Source organism: Penicillium chermesinum (assembly GCF_028974085.1).
Source record: "Penicillium chermesinum strain IBT 19713 chromosome Unknown utg000006l:1.0-2335141.0:1.0-2336784.0, whole genome shotgun sequence".
Taxonomy (NCBI): domain Eukaryota; kingdom Fungi; phylum Ascomycota; class Eurotiomycetes; order Eurotiales; family Aspergillaceae; genus Penicillium; species Penicillium chermesinum.
The window spans coordinates 514,043-533,445 of NW_026695316.1; the positions used below are offsets into that span (position 1 = coordinate 514,043).

Consider the following 19,403-nt stretch of genomic DNA (forward strand, 5'->3'; position numbering starts at 1 on the left):
TCACGCTACCATGTTCACTACGACTCCATGACTAACCTTGTACAGTATCCTATGCGAGAACTTTAGACGGGTCTCAACGTCTCATTTCGGGTTGAAAATGGGGTTTTATTAAGCGCCTCATACATTTCATGAAAATCATAGGTTAGATAGATTCAGAAGTGCCCAATCGCATTGTCTATGTCCGATAACTTTTTGTTTCATTAAATTCCCAGCATCCATCCATATATATCATTCACGATGATCATGCAGATTCCTCACCCTCGTTTGCACCGCGTTCCAAAGCAGCCGCCTTCTCCGAGCTCAACAGCCACTCAACCACCTGTCTGCCTGCAGACATCTCTCCGGGATTCGAAGCAGCCTTGTCCTCGCCCTCGCTCTCCCCAATGGTCATTTCGATCTCTTGGGTCTGGCTGTCGTTCTCGGTGTCGCCCTCCGCAGCTGCATCCCATGCGGCCCGCTCGGCGAGGAACACGGCATCGTGCCCCGCGTCATTCTTGATAGTCACATCGGCTCCGGCCTCGACGAGCGCTTTCACACATTCTAGGTGTGTGTTCAGGGCAGCCCAGTGCAGAGATGTGTTACCGGAGTGATTGCGGTGATTCACGAATGCTGAGCGTTGAGCCGCATCGGCAGCAGAGAGCCTTTGCAGCAGAGCATTGAGAATCTCTATACAAAAAATCAGCAACGCAATTATAAATAGGGGCTAATCTTCTGATATCGAAGATCAATGGAGTACGTATGAAGTCTCCCCCCGAAGTAAACTTACCGGTGTTTCCATTTGCAGAAGGGAAGTGCAGCACACAGGATCCTGTGCCGCCTTCACTCTCATCCTCCTGGTCGATGGCCGACGCGACGATTTGCCATTCTGGGCAGCTGTGCTGCGAGGCCAAGGTGGCGATGTCTGCCGTCAAAGCCTCGAGGTCGCCTGCACGGGCATCGTAGATCAGGTCATCAATTGCCTCAGATGAGAGTGCAACGGGCACTGAGGGCTTCGGCTTTTGCGCTGAGGCCATATTCTCTATTCGCGATTTTTACTGCCACTTCCAAATTGGTTGAACCCGGCGTTTCCCAGGGCCGATCTTCAGGATCTATAATCATGTTAATATATCATCCATATAGTTCAGTAAGTAGTTCATCAAGCCCGGCCACGATCAGAGGGCTATTCATAACAAGAGCAGATGAGACGAAATTTGCTGTATCCTTTCCATTGAACATGGCTGAAATTGTAGCATTGAGGTTTGCATCGACATGCTGATAAGCAGATGGATCGCAGCTTCAAACCACCACAACTCAACTAGAGCAGGATTTCGGGGCCGGGGGTGGAATTAAGCTGTTCTCAGGATACAACAAACATTTTGCTTACCTCGAAGTCCTTTTTCTTTCTCCAGCACGAGATTTTTGGGCAACAGTTCTTCGTCGGCAGAAACTTTGCTAATCGACCCCCACCTGTCATGTGACCCCGCAGTGTAGAGCTCTGATGGAAGAATGCCTTTCATATTCATAATCATATGATGATTTTGATTCGTTAATAATTATACAAATGCTTATTGAGCTGCAAAGGCAGTCAATATTTTAGCTTCGTCTAGAAAAATGTCAGGAAATACAGCTTTGGAAATCCCCGGAAAGCACCACCACCAACGCCTGAAAAACAAAAGACAAGAGAGAAGGAGAAAAAGAACAATCCAGGAAAAAGCAGACAACCCCGATTATGCGATGTGGAGCAGGAATACCACCAGTCCCTATTCCCAGAGGGCAATCAATCCAAAAGCCAAGCGCGGCGCTTCTCCTCTTTCTTCTCCCGACGCTTCTCTTTGAAAGCTTTCAGCTCTTTCTTGCTCAGTCTCTTGTTGCTGCGCTCAGCCCGGAGGCTGCGCCCATCGTGACTGTTTGCTGCCGCATCGACATCAAAGAAAGCATTCATCTGTCGCCGCGCCTTGTTCTCGTCATTGTGGTTGTCGGGGTTGATCGACGAGGCCTGCCAGCGGCCAGTGAACCGGTTAAATGTACCGACCGCCTCATAAGCAGCAGCCGGGTCGACAGCAGGACGGTTTTGGTCTTCGTAGTCTTCGTAGGACTGGGCATAATCAGCGGTCGGATCGTAGTCGCCGTGGATGGCGGGGTTGTAACCACCCGCCACGGGCTTTTTAGCGGGTTCGTGGTTGTGTATGTTCGCGTTGACCGTCCCGGGAGCTGTCGCTGTGGGGACGCGCGGGTTTTCCCATTGAGAGGCCTGAGTGAAGCGGTTGTAGAAATAGTATGCTTGTGTATTTGGCTCCCACACCGGCTCCCACCCATCGTCATCGGGGTTTTCCGGCGGTGCTTCGTCGGGGAGAGGTGGAGGGGCTTCGTCTGGTAAGGGCGGCGCCGTTTCTTCCACTTGTTCGGTTTCGCCATCGTGGTTCGGTGTTCCTCCTCCGTTCTCATTTCCAGGTTGGGGATCTTGGTGTTGTTCATCGGCTTGCGGCGAGGTCTCGAGCTTTGCTATCTTTCCTGGCGATGCGGGGGCAGACGTGGTTTTGTCGCCCGAGTCAGCTCGGGCATGCGCACCCTCTGAGTCGGACATTTCCATAGCTGATCGAGCTCCTATCGAGCTTAGCGCAAGTGCTGACGAAGGAGATGCGCATTGAAATGCCGGGGGCAATCGAGCCGCGGCCGATCCACTCCGCTCACCGCCCACAAGACCAGCTCTCTGGGCTATGACCATCTACGTAATGAAGGAATTCCTAGGTAGGTCTATCGTTTAAAAATCTACGGGGGACAGTTTTTGGCACAGCGAGCCTTGGCGCATGACTACACACAATGGGAAAAACAAGTACTTCGGCTCAAGAAAACAAGGGTGCAGGAGCTGGCTGAACAGCTCTCAAATGTGAAATCTCAGAGTGGGCATATTGCGCAATATGTCAGGAGTGCCGCAGCTTCAAAAGCGAAGACGATGCGGTCAGGTCAATCCGTTACGGGATCAAACAACTCCTTCAGGAGGAACTATTGTCAGCTAAACTGTCCGAAGGCACAGAGTGCGAAGGTATAGAATTGGGAATTGCCTTTGCTTACCCAGACTTTTTCTGTCTGACATTTGATCAACAAGGGGAGTTTGCGAAGTTTCTTGCGAGTGAGGGCTCGGCAGCTCACATGTTCAACTTCTTGTTGGAACAATCTCGTTGGATCAGTGAATGCCAGGCCATATATAATGGTGAGATAAGCCCACTGTCTTCTGTAGACATGTCTCTGACATCGAAAAGATTATAAAAGCGGCCGTTTGCCTCTGTTGCCGTCCGACATGAGGACAGTATATGATAACACAAGAAGGGCTCCAACCAACGAAAGATCAGCCAAACGCCAACGGCAAAACAAGGATGCCTCCAGTATAAGTAGTTCTTTGCGGGAGCTTTATCCGAACCAGTCTTTCAACCCCATCCAAAGGTCCCCAGCGGCATATTCTCAAATTCCCGGCTGTTCTTCAGTTCATCGACCTCTGACGCTAACAGCCGAACCGCATCGAAACTTTTTTGACTATGCTGAAGCCCCTCATAGTCAGACAGCCATTGGTGCATGTAGTTCCGCTTTCGTATCTGACAACAGCGCACGTCCCCGACCATCTATTCAGCATTGTGATCTACCGAACGAGCAGCAGGTGTTGTCTTCTGACAACTCAGTCACCGCACCAAACAAAGAAATCGAAGCGGCCCACCGCGGAACGGGGATAACGTCGCAAGAGAATTCAGCTTTTGTGCAGAATTCCAGCCGTTTGCCCGAACAACTGAACCTCGGGTTTGACAGCCTGCACTGCCATGATACATCATGCCTGCCTATGCCCTTCAACCCTCCCTTAGTCGGCTTCTCGGACTGGGGAACCGTTGACTGGGATCTGCAAGGATTCCAGGACTTCTGCTTTCAGCCGACCTCGGACAGCTCTTGACAAATGGTGCCTGGGAAGTATATACATCATGCATGAAACTTTGTACAGTGAAGAGGTATTGAAACATGAAGGCCAGTCTCATCCTATGTCGGACACAATTAATGCAACCAGTTTCCCTCCTCTCGAGACCTCTACCACACACTCAGTCAAGATCTTATAGCAGTGATCCGTATCCACGAACATCTCGCCAAGTTTGACATCGCCAATAACTTGTAGGGGTATCAGCATTGTGAAGGTTTGTCCTGTGGTAGTTCTCCCGGGGAAGACGACGTGTCCTCCAGTCTTCATCCTTAATGGTTGTCTGAGTGGTATGGATTCCACCGTCGATATCTAGATGGAACATCATATTAGTTTTCTCCCCATAGTGCTTGGAACAGACACATTACCTCTTGCCTCGCCTCGTTCAGGACCTCCTTGATCAGGACGTTGCACTCATCAGTAGTGAAGAACCTTGCAACTGAATGGTCCCTAGGCTTTGGAAGCGATTCAGCCACGGGCTTCGCTTCCGCCCACGCCTTTGCTGCCTGTGCCTTGACATTGGCAGATGAGAATGGCACAATTCCCGCAGCCATCGAATGCACGGTGTCCGGCTTGAGAAGGATGCTCGAATACGTTCTGTGAATGTGACAGATTCGCTATAGACCCGCCTTGGACCTCCTTGTCATTCCTGTGTCGAGAATGAATTACCTAGAGTCCAACACTAGTTGGCTAGAGCAAAAGCTTGGAGGGGTAAAAAAGCCTTCGAATTATTCGGTCTGCCTTATGACACCGCTTACCTTTTTTTAATATTATCATTGATGCCCAACATTCTGTTAGCTTAGCCTTCAAGCATACATGTCTGCGCACTCTCCGTAATGATGCTTGGTAGTCACTTCTACTCTTTTACCAAATATGTGAAAGGGCGCTTTTCACTGGATCATGACTCTCGACATAGCCGTGGGCAATAGTTCCAATTCCATTGTGACGTCGGTCTTTGAACCGACAATGCGACGCTTCACTGGTGGACTTCCAAATAATCTACAATAACGAAACTTTGCTCGCCGTAAGTTGGTTACTAGATATATTCGATAAGACGTGGTGCCGCAATTCTGGAGGCTGTTTCTTAGAGTAGTGGATAAAAGACAGGAACGGCCGATCCTTGGGCACGCTGAAGGACACAGTAGACCCCCGCTTCGCGTGACACCTCCGTCCAGCGCGCTGAAGTCGTCCCTTTCCCGAGAACAGTATATCCGTGGGTAGCAAAAGTAATCTTGAATGGTGCGCCGTAGGAACCACAAGGACCTATTGGAGTGTAGTTGTGATCCAGATCCTGATCGAGCTGTGCATGTCAACATGTATCGAGGGCGTGGCTCTGCGCAGGCATTTGCCAAGACTCCCAAGACCTCTTTAGGCTCCAAATACCCATTAACCTTAGTGTTCCGCCTCTGTATTTCCTCCTTATTTACCGCTCCAAATTGGCAGTTCTTCAATACTCATACTTGGGTTGCTCGTCTCGGGGCGATCGAGCTAGCCCAAAACTACTTCCTACATGGCGCGGGAAGAATCCGTCATGTGCTAACGATGGACTGGGGTGGCAAGACTACGAGTATATGAAGGATTCCCTGGGCTAATGTTCCAACAGCTGAGCCAAAAGACCACCATATACGCACCTCATGTGCGGATATGCCCAGGCACGCCTTATATAGTACACCCTCTAGCTGGAATCCGTGACAGGGCGATATAACCCTAAATAAGAATGTCCAACGGGCGATTACGCAGTCAGTAAAGGAGATCGACGTCTGGCAAACATCTTGTGGAATACTGAGCTGCGCCCTCATAAATAGGGGGCAAAAGTCTGTGTGCATACCGCTTCTGCCACCTACCCCATCGAATACCTATGTATATTCATGGTTACATACTGCCCTTTGCAATCGGCAGCCTTTGTAGATAAGGTGTGGTTATATACATGATATTCCTTACCATGTTAAATGAAGAGAATGTACTAGTTATAAATACTATATATCGTAATGCGATTCTCAATTTGCTTCTTAAGAAGTTCAATCCCACATTATGAACTTCCACAATTCCATCTCCGTCTGACTTGTATTGAATAGGTACGACTTTACCCTCTCTCATACTTCTGTAACAGTGCGAGGACTCAATTCATCCCAGGTGACATAGAAGGGCGGCATGCCCGTCTTGTGATCTACAATCTGGTAAATATCCCCTTCAGAGGAAGTCCAGCCAGTACGTGAAAAATGAAGGCAGGGCTCCGGAAAGAAACAGAAGTACTTATACTCCTGTAGGTATCTATAGAGTCCTAGGCCTGACGATTGAGTGGAAGCTCCAACGGCGAACTCAAGAGCGGAGACCACATGTTAAAAATGACAAGGGGATATGAGCACCAGTGGGTTTTCTTTCGGGTCGTCCAATCAGTATAGTGAGACCAGGGTCTTGGAGCAGCCAAGGGCCGAAGAATGTAGCTATCTAAGCCCGAGCCCGCTAGTTTGCGCGACCGCCGGGTGACCCTCGCCCCGTTGCGCGACCTCAGGCGGCACTGCTAGAACTAGAGGGCAGGCGTTGAGATGCTCGTCAATTTTTTCTCGATAGGGAGAGGAGATCGCTTCAGGCAATGTGAATTCCATTGGCCTCATGCAAAGTTGATTTTCCATTATGCAAGTTGGCGTCTTTAGTTATTTTGGACCCCGTGACTAATGAACAGAGAGATCAGCCGGGCAGTTCATGCATTTGCTAAGCACGTTAGAACAGAGCTGAACCCTCATAGAACGCCTAGCTTTATTCTACATTTGGACTGCCGCTAATTTCATTTGTTGTATATACTCGATTTATTCTAATCATAGCGCCAGCGTTCTTGAATTGAAATTTTGGAACTTCGAGTTTTGGGTATCTGGATTTTTGCATCTCTCCGAATATATATTGAACATCTGTACGTGCACTCGTTGCTCCGTCCCAACTTCTGCTGTGTCACGACAGGAGCCATAATGTGTTAAAACTGAGATCGAACCATTAATTCAAATGTTATTCATCAAGGTACTGCAACTGGTACGAACAAAATTCGCTCAGGTTGTTTTCACGAGTATTGAAGCCCTAAGACTCGGACTCGGAGGTCCTCCGAACATAATTGATATAATGACTACTCCGCAGATAAATCCTAATTTGAGCATCGAGCTCAAGTTCGAGCTTGCGTATAAGACCCTGGGACGCAGAGTATAGCGTACTGGTGATGTTTCTCCAAGTTCGCAGAGTTGGGTGATTTAAAGTTGCGGGGCCCTTCAAGCTCGGCATCCATCAGAAATTACGGTCCCCAATGAACCTCGGATCAATTGAGATTTCCGCTTGTCGAAATCAGCATCGGGTGTCTTCATACTGAGAGCACTCGTATTAGTCCCATTTAGTATGCTGGAACTTGAAAGCATAGCATTAAGTGCTCTCTAGTAGTACGTATGTTTAGACTTGAACACCGGGATAGTCACTTATAACTTGAAATTGAAGGCAAAGACTACTGGTATTCCTATAAACAACGCACCTGAATTATCAAGGTGAGCTGAATTCACATCTTGAACGTGTTTCCTCGAACTTCTTGAAATCTGAGGCGTCATACCCGGAGAGTCGCAGAGGTCAACACCGGAATTCCGGATTCGTAACGAGTTGAGGACATTGACAAATCATATCACATAGCTCGTGCGGACATCAGGACAGCCAAACATGAGGAAAGGCAGTTATAGGTAAGTCGTAATCTTATTTCTTTCATTCCAAAGGAGGGAATTGAGAAGGCCTTCAAGTGGCATGGCTATCACTAGTTCCCAAGAGAGCAAAAGCCTGGCAACAGGGATAGATGATCAAAGGGATTGATTGGGCCCAGCATTTCCCAGTCTTGGGGCAGTAGTCTAATAAAAACTAAACAAGAGGGATACCTGGAAGTGGACAGGCCCCCCCGGGCCCAGGGCCTAGCGTTGCAATCAGGGGCGGGTTGGGGCAAGCATGCACCTACGCCATTTTTCAGCGGATGGAAATTAGCATGGCGCGCGGAGATTTCCCGTACTTTGTTAATGTTACGATTCCTCAATTCCTTCCCGTGGGCCAAGGACTGAAAACAATGAAGGGAGGGTCAATAGGCTCGCGGAGGGTAAGTAGTACCCCTTGTTTTGGGACTCGCCATGCGCGAAGCTCCACAGTGCTGTGTTCAGCCTTCCCGTCCAATTCGTGCCTGCTGGGCTGTTACTGAGTGGGCTTGAGGGCCGGCTACATGCGTTAGTGCCCGCAAAAGCATAAGGTCCAGAAAAGTGAAGGGAGACATGGACCATGCTAGTTTGTTAATTGTGGGGCGAATCTTGTGAATCTGTCCGTAAACAATGTCCCCGGAAAGCAGTGAGCATCTTCGAAATCTCAATAAGCTTTAAACTTTACTTAGCATATGGGAATTTGACTAATTTCGTGACTCCAACCATCCCGTAGGACGTCATCACGCATAGCTATACTCAGATAGGTAACCTACAGGTTGATTCTTCGTAGATTTGACCACGAGCAGCAGCTCATCTGAGCTAATCAGCAGACTGCGCGCGCGCCAAATTGCGGAGACTGGGAGCTAGACCTAGCGAGTCCCAAGGAATGTCAAAGCAGCAGGGTTTAGGATAGAAAGCCATGCCCTAGGCTGCGTAGATCCATACCAGGCGACTCCAAAGGGGCTCATTGTTTGGCTCGCAGTCCCCGAAGAGTGGAGTGTTTTTCTCCTCCCTGTGCTTCTCAGTCGCATTCCAAGTCGAGGGAGGGAGATGTTTGGGTGGAAAACAAACAGAATACTAGTTTAGAGTGAGTGATCCAGGGTACTCACAGACCGCTACCGAAGGTGTATAAAGGAGTGTCCATTCAGCGCCGTACTCATCTTCTCTTCATCATCGATCACTCTCTTTTAAGTCTTCTTTCGAAGTTCAGTCTTTTCACTCCAGAAAACACATAAACTCCGAGATTCTCTCGTTCAAATCCAAACCCACAGACACAATGCAGTTCACTCTTACCGCTGTCCTCGCCCTCGCTGGCGCCGCTGTTGCCCTCCCCCCCGCCCCTGCCCCCGCCGCTGGTGGCATTGGCAACGCCAACGGTGTTAACAACAAGGGCAACACCAATGTCAAGTTCCCTGTCCCTGACAACCTCACTGTCAAGCAGGCTCAGGCCAAGTGTGGTGACCAGGCTCAGCTCTCTTGCTGCAACAAGGCTACCTACGCCGGTGACACCACCGATGTCAACTCTGGCATGCTCGGCGGTGCTCTCTCCAACCTGATCGGTGCTGGCTCTGGCGCCGACGGTCTGGGTCTTTTCGACCAGTGCTCCAAGCTGGACCTCCAGAGTAAGCTTCCCTACATGACACTTGGAACACGAACCATATCTAACATATCACAGTTCCCCTCCTCATTGCTGTGCCCATCCAGGACCTGGTCAACCAGAAGTGCAAACAGAACATTGCCTGCTGCCAGAACTCCCCCTCCAGCGCCGTGAGTAACCCTGAATGCTTTGACGATCATGCAGTAGCTAACATCATCACAGAACTCCGACCTCATTGGTGTTGGTCTTCCTTGCGTTGCTCTTGGCTCCATCCTCTAAATGCAATTCTATGTTTTTCGGCATTATGCAAGAAGCATTGGTTGCGTTGCCAGGCTTCGGGGCACTGGCTCAGTCGTCCTCGGCAGCGCTACTAGAGTGGACCAGATTTTCGGGATGGAAAGCAGGTTGTTTTGGCTTTCCCTAATTAGTTAGGCGACCTGTACCTTCGCTGTCCTTGTACTATTACTTGTGTCATGTGGCACCTCGGAGAAAGAAGACTGCTTTTGTTTCCTTTTTTGATCTGCTTTTGCTTTTGCTTCTGCATTGTGCATCGGAACCGCAGGATAGCTGCTGTCTACCTCGGTATACTTTCGCATACATATGTTCTAATTGATTAGAGTTTTGTTTCCTGCCCTGCATCCATCTATTTCTTTGTAGACCAGCTCCTGCCAGCTTGATATACATTATGTCTGAAGTAACGCAGAACCTTCTCCTGTGAGGTTGCTTTTCGGGGTTCCCTGAAGTCCCTGCAAGTTTTCAGGGTTTCTCCTCTTCCTGCATGGATTTTACAAACGGTCTTCCCCATCTCCCGTACCATGCTAGCCTCGGAGCTCCAACTACATCTTTGTGCATTATATTTTAGCTTAGTAGTAAACCAGATTTCTTTTTCATATTTTTCATCCAACTTGCATTTTTGTTTTGTCTTTTTGTTTAATCACTTCGTAACTCATATCACAGTCATTTTAGGTCTCACTATGTACACCAGCATAGATCAGACCAATCAACAGTACCGTCGCGCCATTACTTGATTCCCCCAAAACTCAAACGCCCGCCCTGTATACGGATCACTCAGCCCATTTACTTCCAACCACTTCAGCTCGGTCTGTTCCTTCCCCAGGCTATCGTTATCACTATCCGACTCCAGCCATTTTTGCGACGACCCGCTCCTCAATGTCTTAAGCGACGAGCAGGAGCGCGGGTTCTGAGCAGAAGAGTTTCTCCGCAGGAACTCGGATACCCCATTCATCGATCTTCGAATCTTCGATCTCGGGTTCTCATTTATCCCGCTCATATCCGACTTCCTCTTGTCACTGCGACTCATCATAGACATCCGCCGCCCAGCTCTCTCTCTGACACCCCAATTCTCCTTTGTCTCGATTGGATCTTGAAGACGCTTCTTCGGGCTGCCCGTTGGCGATTTTGATGTATCGAGTCTGTAGACCGGGTATTCAGGCGGCATCGACAAGGCCTTCATAGCACGGCTATTCGGGTCTAGGGTTTCGGCATTGTCAAACAGACTCTGTAGATTTAAATCTGCAGGTGAAAGAGGTGCCCGGCGAGAAGGCGATTCCGCTGGAAATATACTCTCTGTCTCCTTCTGCTGAACGATGGTCGGTGAGGGGGGCCTAGCGGGCTCCCCCGTCAGGGAGCCCGCGTTCGAGGGGATTTTGATCAAGTCGTTCGAGTCCTCATATCTTTGTCTCGGTTTCGATGTGGAAAGTTTGCGAGAAAGCTTGTTGTTCCGCATTGACTGCGTGATAGAACGGATGAGACCCATCTTGAAAGGATCCCCGCTCAGAGAGCTCCTGTAGTGGTCTAGACTGGTGATATAGAGGGGGAGCTCGAATGAAGGAGCTAATCACTAGACGGGAGGAGGGGGAGGGCATAGGAGGCTGATAAACTATTTCTGGGCCAGATACGGGGGCAAGGGGGGGCTGATTGAAAAAATACTGCATTGTATGGGATTAAAGAGAGCTAGTACGAATGATACCGCTGCGATGAAGATCGCGATGGGTTCTAACCAGGGTGAGTACCGCTGTGAAACTGTCGATCGCTTCAGATTTCCAGGGCGAGCAGTAGGAACATTGGCTCCGTTGGGACAGGCCCCAGCACACCTGCGATGACAAGTCTACACGGGTCTTGTGTGCGCCTGTTGAAACTCGACGGGACACGTGAAGTCTCTAGATGGGACAAATGCATGGATTACGAGACGTACTCGGTATCGAAACAGCCCTGGAGCGATCAAGAGCTCCGAACCCATGCACGAAGCTCTGATGTGCTTGTGCAGCGTGATGAAAAACAAGGCCAATACGGTGGCTGGCACCTCGCATTCTCTGGCCGATCCTCAAGGGGAGCAAAAGCAAGGATGCCCCCACCCCCTTGAGCTCCTCGTGCGAATGTCCAGCCCTTTTCGAACGTGTAATTTGGCGGAGGTTGGCTGTAACTACCTACAGTATGTGTGCGGTGTCGGTAGGCCAAGAGGTATGCAGTCGAGCGGTCTCGCCGATTCCAAATGCTCTGAGGTTGGAAAGTTAGTGGAGAGAGGAATGTCTGGATCGACGCCGGTCGATCTTCGGGCGAAACTCAAAAAGAACAGGAATGCGGGTCGAGGCTTTGGGAATGCGCATTGACCTCTCGTCTCACCGTTACTGAGGTGAAAGTTGTGTTGGAGAGCGCCTATGGTACATCTGGAGAGCTATTACGCGATGGCTGTTTCGGGGTATCGCTGGATTTCATAGAATAGAGCTCATCTATACGACGTAAATCTCGATTGAACTATTCATGATAACGGTGGGGGTAACACGTGGTAATAGCATCTCAAAGAAGCGGCCCACCAGGAACGCTCTTCATCCTTGTGCTATCATCTTTGAATCTACAGGAGGCATCTAGTCGTCGCTGCACTGATCACAGCTTGCTGGTGGGAGCATCGCTATACAGCCCGCGCGTCCGGTTCATCGCCTCCAAGGCCTCTTTCTCGATCCGAACCAGGAGATCAGCACACGTTGGGATGTCGTGAATCAAGCCAATAACCTGGCCAGCAGTCCAGACCTAGACAATTGGTTAAAACATGGCGTTGTCATAATGAGAGGCTGGAGAAACTTACACCATAGTCCACATCACCGTTGATGAAGACCTGGCGACCGCGCTGGCCACTCACATAAGGACCGATCTCGCTGAAGTCGCCGGTTGTGCTCTCACGCTCAATTTTCAATGCATCCTGAGTAACTTTGTTGGCGAACAGGCGAGAAGTGTTCTTCCAGCGACGGAGCACGAGTGCCGTATCAGTCTCCTGAGCGTTGACAATCGCCTCCTTGACCTTCTGGTGAATAGGTGCCTCGACGGTGCTCATGAAGCGAGTACCCATGTTGATACCCTCGGCACCGAGCGCGAGCGCTGCCGCCAGGCCGTAACCATCAGCGAAACCGCCCGAGGCAATGAAGGGAACTCCCAGATCCTGGCGCGCACGGCTCAAGAGGATGAAGTTGGTGATGTCGTGCTCGCCGACATGGCCGGCGCACTCAAAGCCATCGATAGACAGGAAATCAACGCCCAGCTTCACAGCGGACTTAGCATGGCGGATTGTCGTACACTTGTGCAGGATGATGATGCCGGCCTTCTTCAGCTGTGTGATGACAGGGCCGGGGTTGTTGCCGGCAGTCTCGACAATCTTGACACCCTCATCGATAATCACCTGAGCGTAGGCGCCATAGTCTGGGGGAATCAGGGCGGGGAGGAGGGTCAGATTGACGCCGAAGGGGTACTTGGTCATCGTGCGACATCGTCGAATCTCCTTGCGTAGGTCTTCGGGGGTGGGTTGGGTGAGCGCAGTCAGCTGTCCAAGGTCAACGCTAGTTAGCTATATCCCGTACCTGGCGCAGTAAGGGTTCTCCAAAGACAGACATACGATACCCAGACCACCGGCGTTACTGACAGCCGAGGCCAGCTCGGCGTATCCCACCCACTGCATGCCACCTTGGACCACGGGGACTATAAATGACAAGTCAGTTTCCGATCAGAGTAGGCTACACACGGATTTTAGGTGCATACCGCGGATTCCCAGCTTGCGGGTCAGAGCAGTGTTGAAAGGCATCTTGGAGAACGACTTGGGCGAACTCTTGCGAAAGTGGCTTTAGAACAGCTGAATTAGTCCTACTTCTGGGCAAAGAAAAGAAAAAGAAGCGAGAGAAGTCTGGGACTTTCAGATTTGCGTCCAGTCTATAAATGAATTGTAACCCAGGCGCGGTGGGATTGAATGGCGGAGCGTGAGTCCTATATAGCATAAGCCGCGGACAGAGGTCCACGGGCTGTGGGGAAGCATAATTTGCCGAGGTCCGGGGCGTTGCAGCATTGAACAAAGTAACTAGGAGCCGTCGCAGAGGCGGCACCACTATATTAGATTCATCCAATGGTTGTTTGATCCTGAAGACTGGGTGACCTGGGTCAGCTAACCCTGTACTGGGTACTGTGTATGACTTCGAATTGGCCCGTCCAGCGGGGCATGACATCCCCTCTTATGCCATGTAAAGAAGGGTAAATGGCATGTGACAATATTGGAGAAGGCACAAGCTGCGGTCCATGGTAGCCCTTCGTCACTCAGCACCAAGCCTCATGGTAATTCGTACTAGCTAGGAGACCTCTGGATGCTGTATAGAGCTAGCAAAGCATTAATTTTAGCTCGTGACTTGGATGCCAGTCAACTGTAGCAAGCATTATAATTATACACAGCACGACCCATTGTGTGCCTTCAATGCAAGACTCGGACTAGAAATGCTCTCATGAACCCAGCAGGCACAAAGCAGCCGTTCACCCGACACTCACTCGGCTATTCTACGATATTTACTCGGTTGGTGGTATGTAGCCCTGATATGAAACCCATCCCACTCATTGAGAGAGTAAAATGGGCGATTAACGACGGGATCTCCTTCTCCGAGCCTCGAGGTCCCTAAAAAATCGCGACAGAATGCCGAAACCAAAGGGTGCCAACACATCAACTTCATTCCACTTGGTACATGGACGTGGGCAGAGGCTCATGAAGAAAGGAAAGCGTCGGGCGCGGGAAGAACTTTTTGTCAAGCGAGAACCGGAAGTTCCTTCTTCCGCGATGTAATTGAGGGCGATGTGATTGGTTGGCAGCGGCAAATCCCGTGACGACCGCAAACCCGAGGTTGTCCGCTCCGTTCATTCGCGATAGCCGTCTTCCCTTCACACGTTGTGAGAGTACCGCCAGCAGCCCACATCATGTTCTCTCAGAAGGTTGCCCAGCAGTCGCTGCGACGGCGTAAGTGCCTCTGTGGTCTCTCCAGGCCCAAGATACCGCCATATATCGTCCCGCTGACCTTTCGTCCCGAATCACAGTTGCCGTCCAACAGCCGACCCTTATGCAGTCAGCGATGATGCGCGCTTCGCCCGCCGCCATTGCTATCGGCAACACCCAGAAGAGGTCAGTTCGATTGTATTATGTGGCCACTCTATGGCACAAATTGCCGTCCCTCGACATCAATCCATGTCCCCCCGCATTGATACGTCATCTACCAATATCCCCAGAAATCGTCAGCTAACTCGGTTACCCCGGTAGACTCGCGACCTCTTCCCCCAACACGGAGGACCCTAACCAGATCCTGGCCAAGCAGCGCCTGAACCGACCTGTGTCTCCCCACCTGGGCATCTACCGCCCCCAGGTCGGCTGGATTATGTCCTCCCTGCACCGTATTAGCGGTATCTCTCTCTCTGGCCCTCTTTACCTTTGGGCCACTGCCTACCTCGCCTCGCCCCTCTTCGGCTGGCATCTGGAGTCCGCTTCCATGGTTGCAGCCTTTGGAGCTCTCCCTGTCGCCGCGAAAATCCTGATCAAGACCATCTTGGCCCTCCCCTTCACCTACCACAGCATGAACGGCATTCGCCATCTGACCTGGGATCTGGGTATTGGCTTCACTAACCCTACCATCATCAAAACTGGCTGGACCGTTGTTGGCCTGAGCGTGACTAGCGCTCTTGCTCTTGCTTTCATGTAATCTCATTCCATACCGCCTTGAATTTTCTTGTGTTATTAAAGTGATTTCATCGACCAATCCATGAAATTTCGGCCTCGGCGTGAGCTTGACGAGGCGCTGTGCTTTTTTCCCCCGACTATATTTCATTTCTCCCGTTTTCTAGACGCTTACTCTGCTGGGCATAGGCCCCTTCTATATTCTATGAGTGAGGTGTCAATCTCATGGAAAGGTGATTGATGTCGTCATGAACCAAATACACATTCTGAATGTTTTCGTACACCAATATTCACGGTTCCCTGAACTCCGCCAATAATGTCCGTGTCCCAATTTCGTTCCACAAGCCCAGCAAGTAGAGCTTTTCAAGCTCCATCCTGCTATATACCCAGCAAAACCCAAAGAAACAAACAAAAAAAAAAAAATCCCGTGCGAAAGGATTATCTTATCTCTCCCTGAGCAATAGCAAATGCGGTATCGTAACCATAGCTTTGATAGCTCTCTCATGATGGCTTTTTTTTTTTTGCAGACCACCGTCATGCTCGAAATTAAAGTCTAGAACGTCAGCCAACATAGAAATCAATATGTTACGGTACCAAGCATACCTATTTACTTTGCCTTTCCAAAACGCCTAGAAATGTAGCCCACGCCAGAGAACGCTCAAGCTGGACTTGGGGGTGGGTTGGAAGGAAATGGTCGTGGTGAAGGAGGGTCTTGCACAGAATGCTCACAAGACGGCATTACTCCCGGAGCAGACCGATGTTTGAAGGCTGACGGACGAAGACCAGCCATGATGAAGTAGGCCGAGGCTACTGGAGTAAAGAAATTAAAGAGAATGTACAGGACGCTGCCAAAGCTGGTCAAATTAGGCGTGAGGTTTTTCGATCCCACGCAGAGAAACGATGGCAGTGGCAAATATTGAAGGAAAGGAAAAGTATAGTTCAATCCTATTAAAAGATGCAGCGCACATTGCGGGTGAATCTTTCCCATTTAATAGTTCTCCACGCCCAGAACAATCGGGGCTTTTCGGAGACGCCATGCCTCTCCAAGTCGTACACCGCCATCCTACGCGTCTCCAAGGTGTAGGCAAGCTATCTGAATGGGCGAATACTTTCCCGGCTGCAACCTCTACCGAGCTTGGGCCTAGATCTCTAGCCGCTAACATCTAGAAGCCTTCGGTAGAGCCTGCAAGGGCCCGACGGAAATAACTCGATGTATAAACCGTTGGACGGAGCCGTCACACCCGCGGTCTCGGATGAGGTTGTGCTTTGATCGTACACGGAGCAAACGAAAGTCCTGTACCCTCGTACCTCAAGGCGACTTGTCCAGATAAACCAGCAGCCCAGCGGGCAGCGAATCCTTCCGACTGAGTCAAGACAGCAAATCACAAGTACTCACAGGGTCCATCTGCTCTGCGCCCTGGTCAGGCTTTTCTTGCATGGCTGGTGATCCTTTCCCAAGGCCTTCCCGGGGCTGCAAGTTCCAGTGGAGTGACACCAGCGGTCTGAGCCGTCGGTTTCCGGCTTCTTGCAGCCATCATCTTCGTGGAGGGCGCTGTAGCTCCCCCCATTTGCCTCCCATGGAATGACTTCTTCCATCAACGGCAGTTACTATCCGTGTTTCGTGTTTCCGGGTTTGACAGATCGACTTGAACTGAACAATGTCGATCGTGTATGATACCGTGTACCGGCTAATACAGGCTAAGTGGCGAAGAGGTCTCGTCATTGCTCTCTAGGCGTGGCAACTTACAATGCTATTCATAAACAGTTGCTTCCTCTCCCCACATTCATATAGCTTGAACCTTGCCACCGTGCCTTGATTTATTCAAGAGCTCTCATATGGCATGCAGCCAAGTTATTGAAAATTTGGTAGTACTAGTACTTGCAAGCTAAGTCGGACAGGTCGAGCACAGATGACCCTAAGTGCATTCAAGTTTCAAAAACTTGAATAGCTTGAAAGATCAAGAGAACAGTGCACGATCCCCCACACACACGACAGGCTCTCAGCACACGTGGAATATCAGTACATCCCGCACTGACATAGAGTAAAATGTCTGGCAGGTTTAGTACTGGGACGCTGAAGACCCCAGAAGTACGATGACACAGCAGGCTTTTTTCTGCAGTCCGTCCGCAGCGAAGTCAAGAAGAAAACCCGATCCAACCATCGTACCATAGAAGGGCTCTGCGGCTGCCAATAACCGTTGGCGACATCAAGCAGTCTCAAAGCCGACCGTGCTTCGATCTTGTTAAACCTCAGTGGCTTGGCCGAAGCCTTGGGCCTGTACACAACTTTCCCCATTCCCCCCGCTTCCCCCAGAAGGTCGCGGAATATTCCCCTAGGCTCCACAAGTGATCTAGGGTTTCCCTGGTTTTTAACATCCAGTGTGTTTCTAGGCGGCTGCGGGCTGGTCTGAACGGTTGGCTGGTTGGCTGGACCGCGCTTAGGTCTTGTCACGATTCTTACTCTTTGTACGGGTAAATCCAGTCATGAGGCAGGGGCTTTGTTACCTAGCAGACTGCTCGAGCCTACTTTGATTCGATCGAATATGGAGATGGGCAGCGAGAGTCAAAGTTCGGGTAGGGTTATGAAAGCAATCAAATCCCTTAGGACCGTTGCAGATAATAAAGCGTACAGGAGTCTCAGATACACCGACAGGTGCGACTAGCAAAAAGCTCCTAGACTTGGAGTCCCCAGGCGGAGCTATGATGAAATGATAAGCCTCGCTTGACACCGAGTAGACCGCCAGGGTTTTATGTCTGGTGTGGGCTGTATCAAGCAATGGGAGCGATGGTAGTCAGACAAAGCATAAAGCATGCGGAGTCCTGGAATATATGCGGGCTGTCTCCCCGACCAATTGGTCTCCGCGGGGTCTTTCAAGACCGACTGTCACCGGGGGGCGAGAGACGGCCTCCACATCAGCGGTGAGAGACAATGGAGCTCTTCCCAGGGTCAACTCGCACGTCAAACTGAGCAATCAAATGCATGGGACTTTTGATACGACGTATGCATGGAACTCGGAGCATTCTACAACATGTTGGGAAGATTCTATCGGGTGGCCCCAAACAGAGCATTCTCATTCATGGGCACAGCCGCAAACATGTGTATCTATGTCGTAAGTGGTCAGTAGAGTGCAGATGGACTTCGTAGATTGCTCTAGTATAGTACTAAGGCAGGCGGATCGAGCCAATTGGATGTTTGCGGCAGAACCACACCGCCCGCCGACGAGGCCGAATTCTTTCGCATCGCCAACTCGACCGTGCACCCCGTCGATCAACCGCCCCTTATGGCCTCACCACTGTCTGTTCGAGCGGTCAAGGCCGCCTGCATCGTGTCAAATGTTGCCCCCCGGCCATTGTCGACGTTAATCTCCCGGAGGCCGTTCTCTACCTCCCCCAAATCCGGCTCAACCGCGGAGCAATCTTCGGAGCAGGATATCGCGATCGAAGAAGCGAAACGCCCACGATGGTCATATACCCCTCCTGCTGCCAAAGCTCCCTTCAGTCTCCGTGCTCGGAAGCACCCTGAATACCGTGTCAATGAAGACCCGGCGGTGTTGGACCAGTTCTACGTTCGCCTGCTGGGCGACGGAGGTGAGAAGGTACTGCAGGATGAATTGAAGTGGCTGGCAGTCACGCATAAGAGCTTCGACCAGGGGCGTCGTGGATTCAACGATCGATTGGCTTTCCTTGGTATGGCATGAATGGAGCCCGATTCCGGGGAGATGAGGCTGACGTGGTTTAGGGAAAAACATCGTGCAATTGCAGGCATCTCTAGCTCTGGTGCAAAACGGCGAGGCTGTTAGCCAAATTGACAAATACGGGCGAACGCCTTTCACTCACCCCGCGACCCAGGGACTACGCAATCTCTCCTCCGACACCAAGAGCTTTTTGACCGATCGAACAAAGTTGGCCGATCTGGCCATGCAGAGGTACAACATGGAGAAAGTGATTCGATGGAACCCACGAGACGTATGTGGACCGCCTTGTAAAGATGGTGATCTTTGCTGACCTTTATTTTCCCCCAAATAGCCTACCAACCTTGAAGGCTCTGGTCTTGAGCTGGTTCTGGCGCACTCCCTCTACGCCGTCGTTGGAGCAGTCGCAATGGAGAAGGGAGGACAATATGCCAACGAGGTGGCTAAGGAGCGTATTCTTGCGCCATTGGGGGTGAAGGTGGCATGAACG

The 19,403-nt window shown here is 50.6% G+C and overlaps 8 protein-coding genes across 8 annotated transcripts; 3 read left to right on the forward strand and 5 right to left on the reverse strand.

Moving 5' to 3' along the window:
• Positions 1-241: 241 nt before the first annotated feature.
• N7468_007967 (ankyrin repeat domain-containing protein) lies at positions 242-1,013 on the reverse strand (the record flags this gene model as incomplete). Its single annotated transcript, XM_058477263.1, has 2 exons — positions 242-666; positions 767-1,013. The coding sequence occupies 2 exons, from the start codon at positions 1,011-1,013 to the stop codon at positions 242-244; spliced, it is 672 nt and encodes a 223-aa protein (XP_058327608.1).
• Positions 1,014-1,756: 743 nt separating this feature from the next.
• On the reverse strand, positions 1,757-2,569 carry N7468_007968 (WW domain-containing protein; the record flags this gene model as incomplete). The annotated part of the gene is made up of 1 exon (XM_058477264.1): positions 1,757-2,569. The coding sequence occupies one exon, from the start codon at positions 2,567-2,569 to the stop codon at positions 1,757-1,759; it is 813 nt and encodes a 270-aa protein (XP_058327609.1).
• A 1,425-nt stretch (positions 2,570-3,994) lies between these two features.
• Positions 3,995-4,488, reverse strand: N7468_007969 (uncharacterized protein; the record flags this gene model as incomplete). Its single annotated transcript, XM_058477265.1, has 2 exons — positions 3,995-4,246; positions 4,303-4,488. 2 exons carry the CDS (start codon positions 4,486-4,488, stop codon positions 3,995-3,997), a joined length of 438 nt encoding a protein of 145 aa, XP_058327610.1.
• A 4,426-nt stretch (positions 4,489-8,914) lies between these two features.
• On the forward strand, positions 8,915-9,514 carry N7468_007970 (hydrophobin family protein; the record flags this gene model as incomplete). The annotated part of the gene is made up of 3 exons (XM_058477266.1): positions 8,915-9,260; positions 9,314-9,405; positions 9,458-9,514. 3 exons carry the CDS (start codon positions 8,915-8,917, stop codon positions 9,512-9,514), a joined length of 495 nt encoding a protein of 164 aa, XP_058327611.1.
• A 721-nt stretch (positions 9,515-10,235) lies between these two features.
• On the reverse strand, positions 10,236-11,012 carry N7468_007971 (uncharacterized protein; the record flags this gene model as incomplete). Its single annotated transcript, XM_058477267.1, has 1 exon — positions 10,236-11,012. The coding sequence occupies one exon, from the start codon at positions 11,010-11,012 to the stop codon at positions 10,236-10,238; it is 777 nt and encodes a 258-aa protein (XP_058327612.1).
• A 1,127-nt stretch (positions 11,013-12,139) lies between these two features.
• On the reverse strand, positions 12,140-13,325 carry N7468_007972 (NAD(P)H-dependent flavin oxidoreductase; the record flags this gene model as incomplete). The annotated part of the gene is made up of 4 exons (XM_058477268.1): positions 12,140-12,283; positions 12,339-13,067; positions 13,140-13,222; positions 13,283-13,325. 4 exons carry the CDS (start codon positions 13,323-13,325, stop codon positions 12,140-12,142), a joined length of 999 nt encoding a protein of 332 aa, XP_058327613.1.
• Positions 13,326-14,473: 1,148 nt separating this feature from the next.
• On the forward strand, positions 14,474-15,246 carry N7468_007973 (uncharacterized protein; the record flags this gene model as incomplete). The annotated part of the gene is made up of 3 exons (XM_058477269.1): positions 14,474-14,513; positions 14,591-14,675; positions 14,811-15,246. 3 exons carry the CDS (start codon positions 14,474-14,476, stop codon positions 15,244-15,246), a joined length of 561 nt encoding a protein of 186 aa, XP_058327614.1.
• Positions 15,247-18,316: 3,070 nt separating this feature from the next.
• N7468_007974 (mitochondrial 54S ribosomal protein mL57) lies at positions 18,317-19,400 on the forward strand (the record flags this gene model as incomplete). The annotated part of the gene is made up of 4 exons (XM_058477270.1): positions 18,317-18,331; positions 18,389-18,908; positions 18,961-19,187; positions 19,248-19,400. The coding sequence occupies 4 exons, from the start codon at positions 18,317-18,319 to the stop codon at positions 19,398-19,400; spliced, it is 915 nt and encodes a 304-aa protein (XP_058327615.1).
• Between the last annotated feature and the right edge of the window lie 3 nt (positions 19,401-19,403).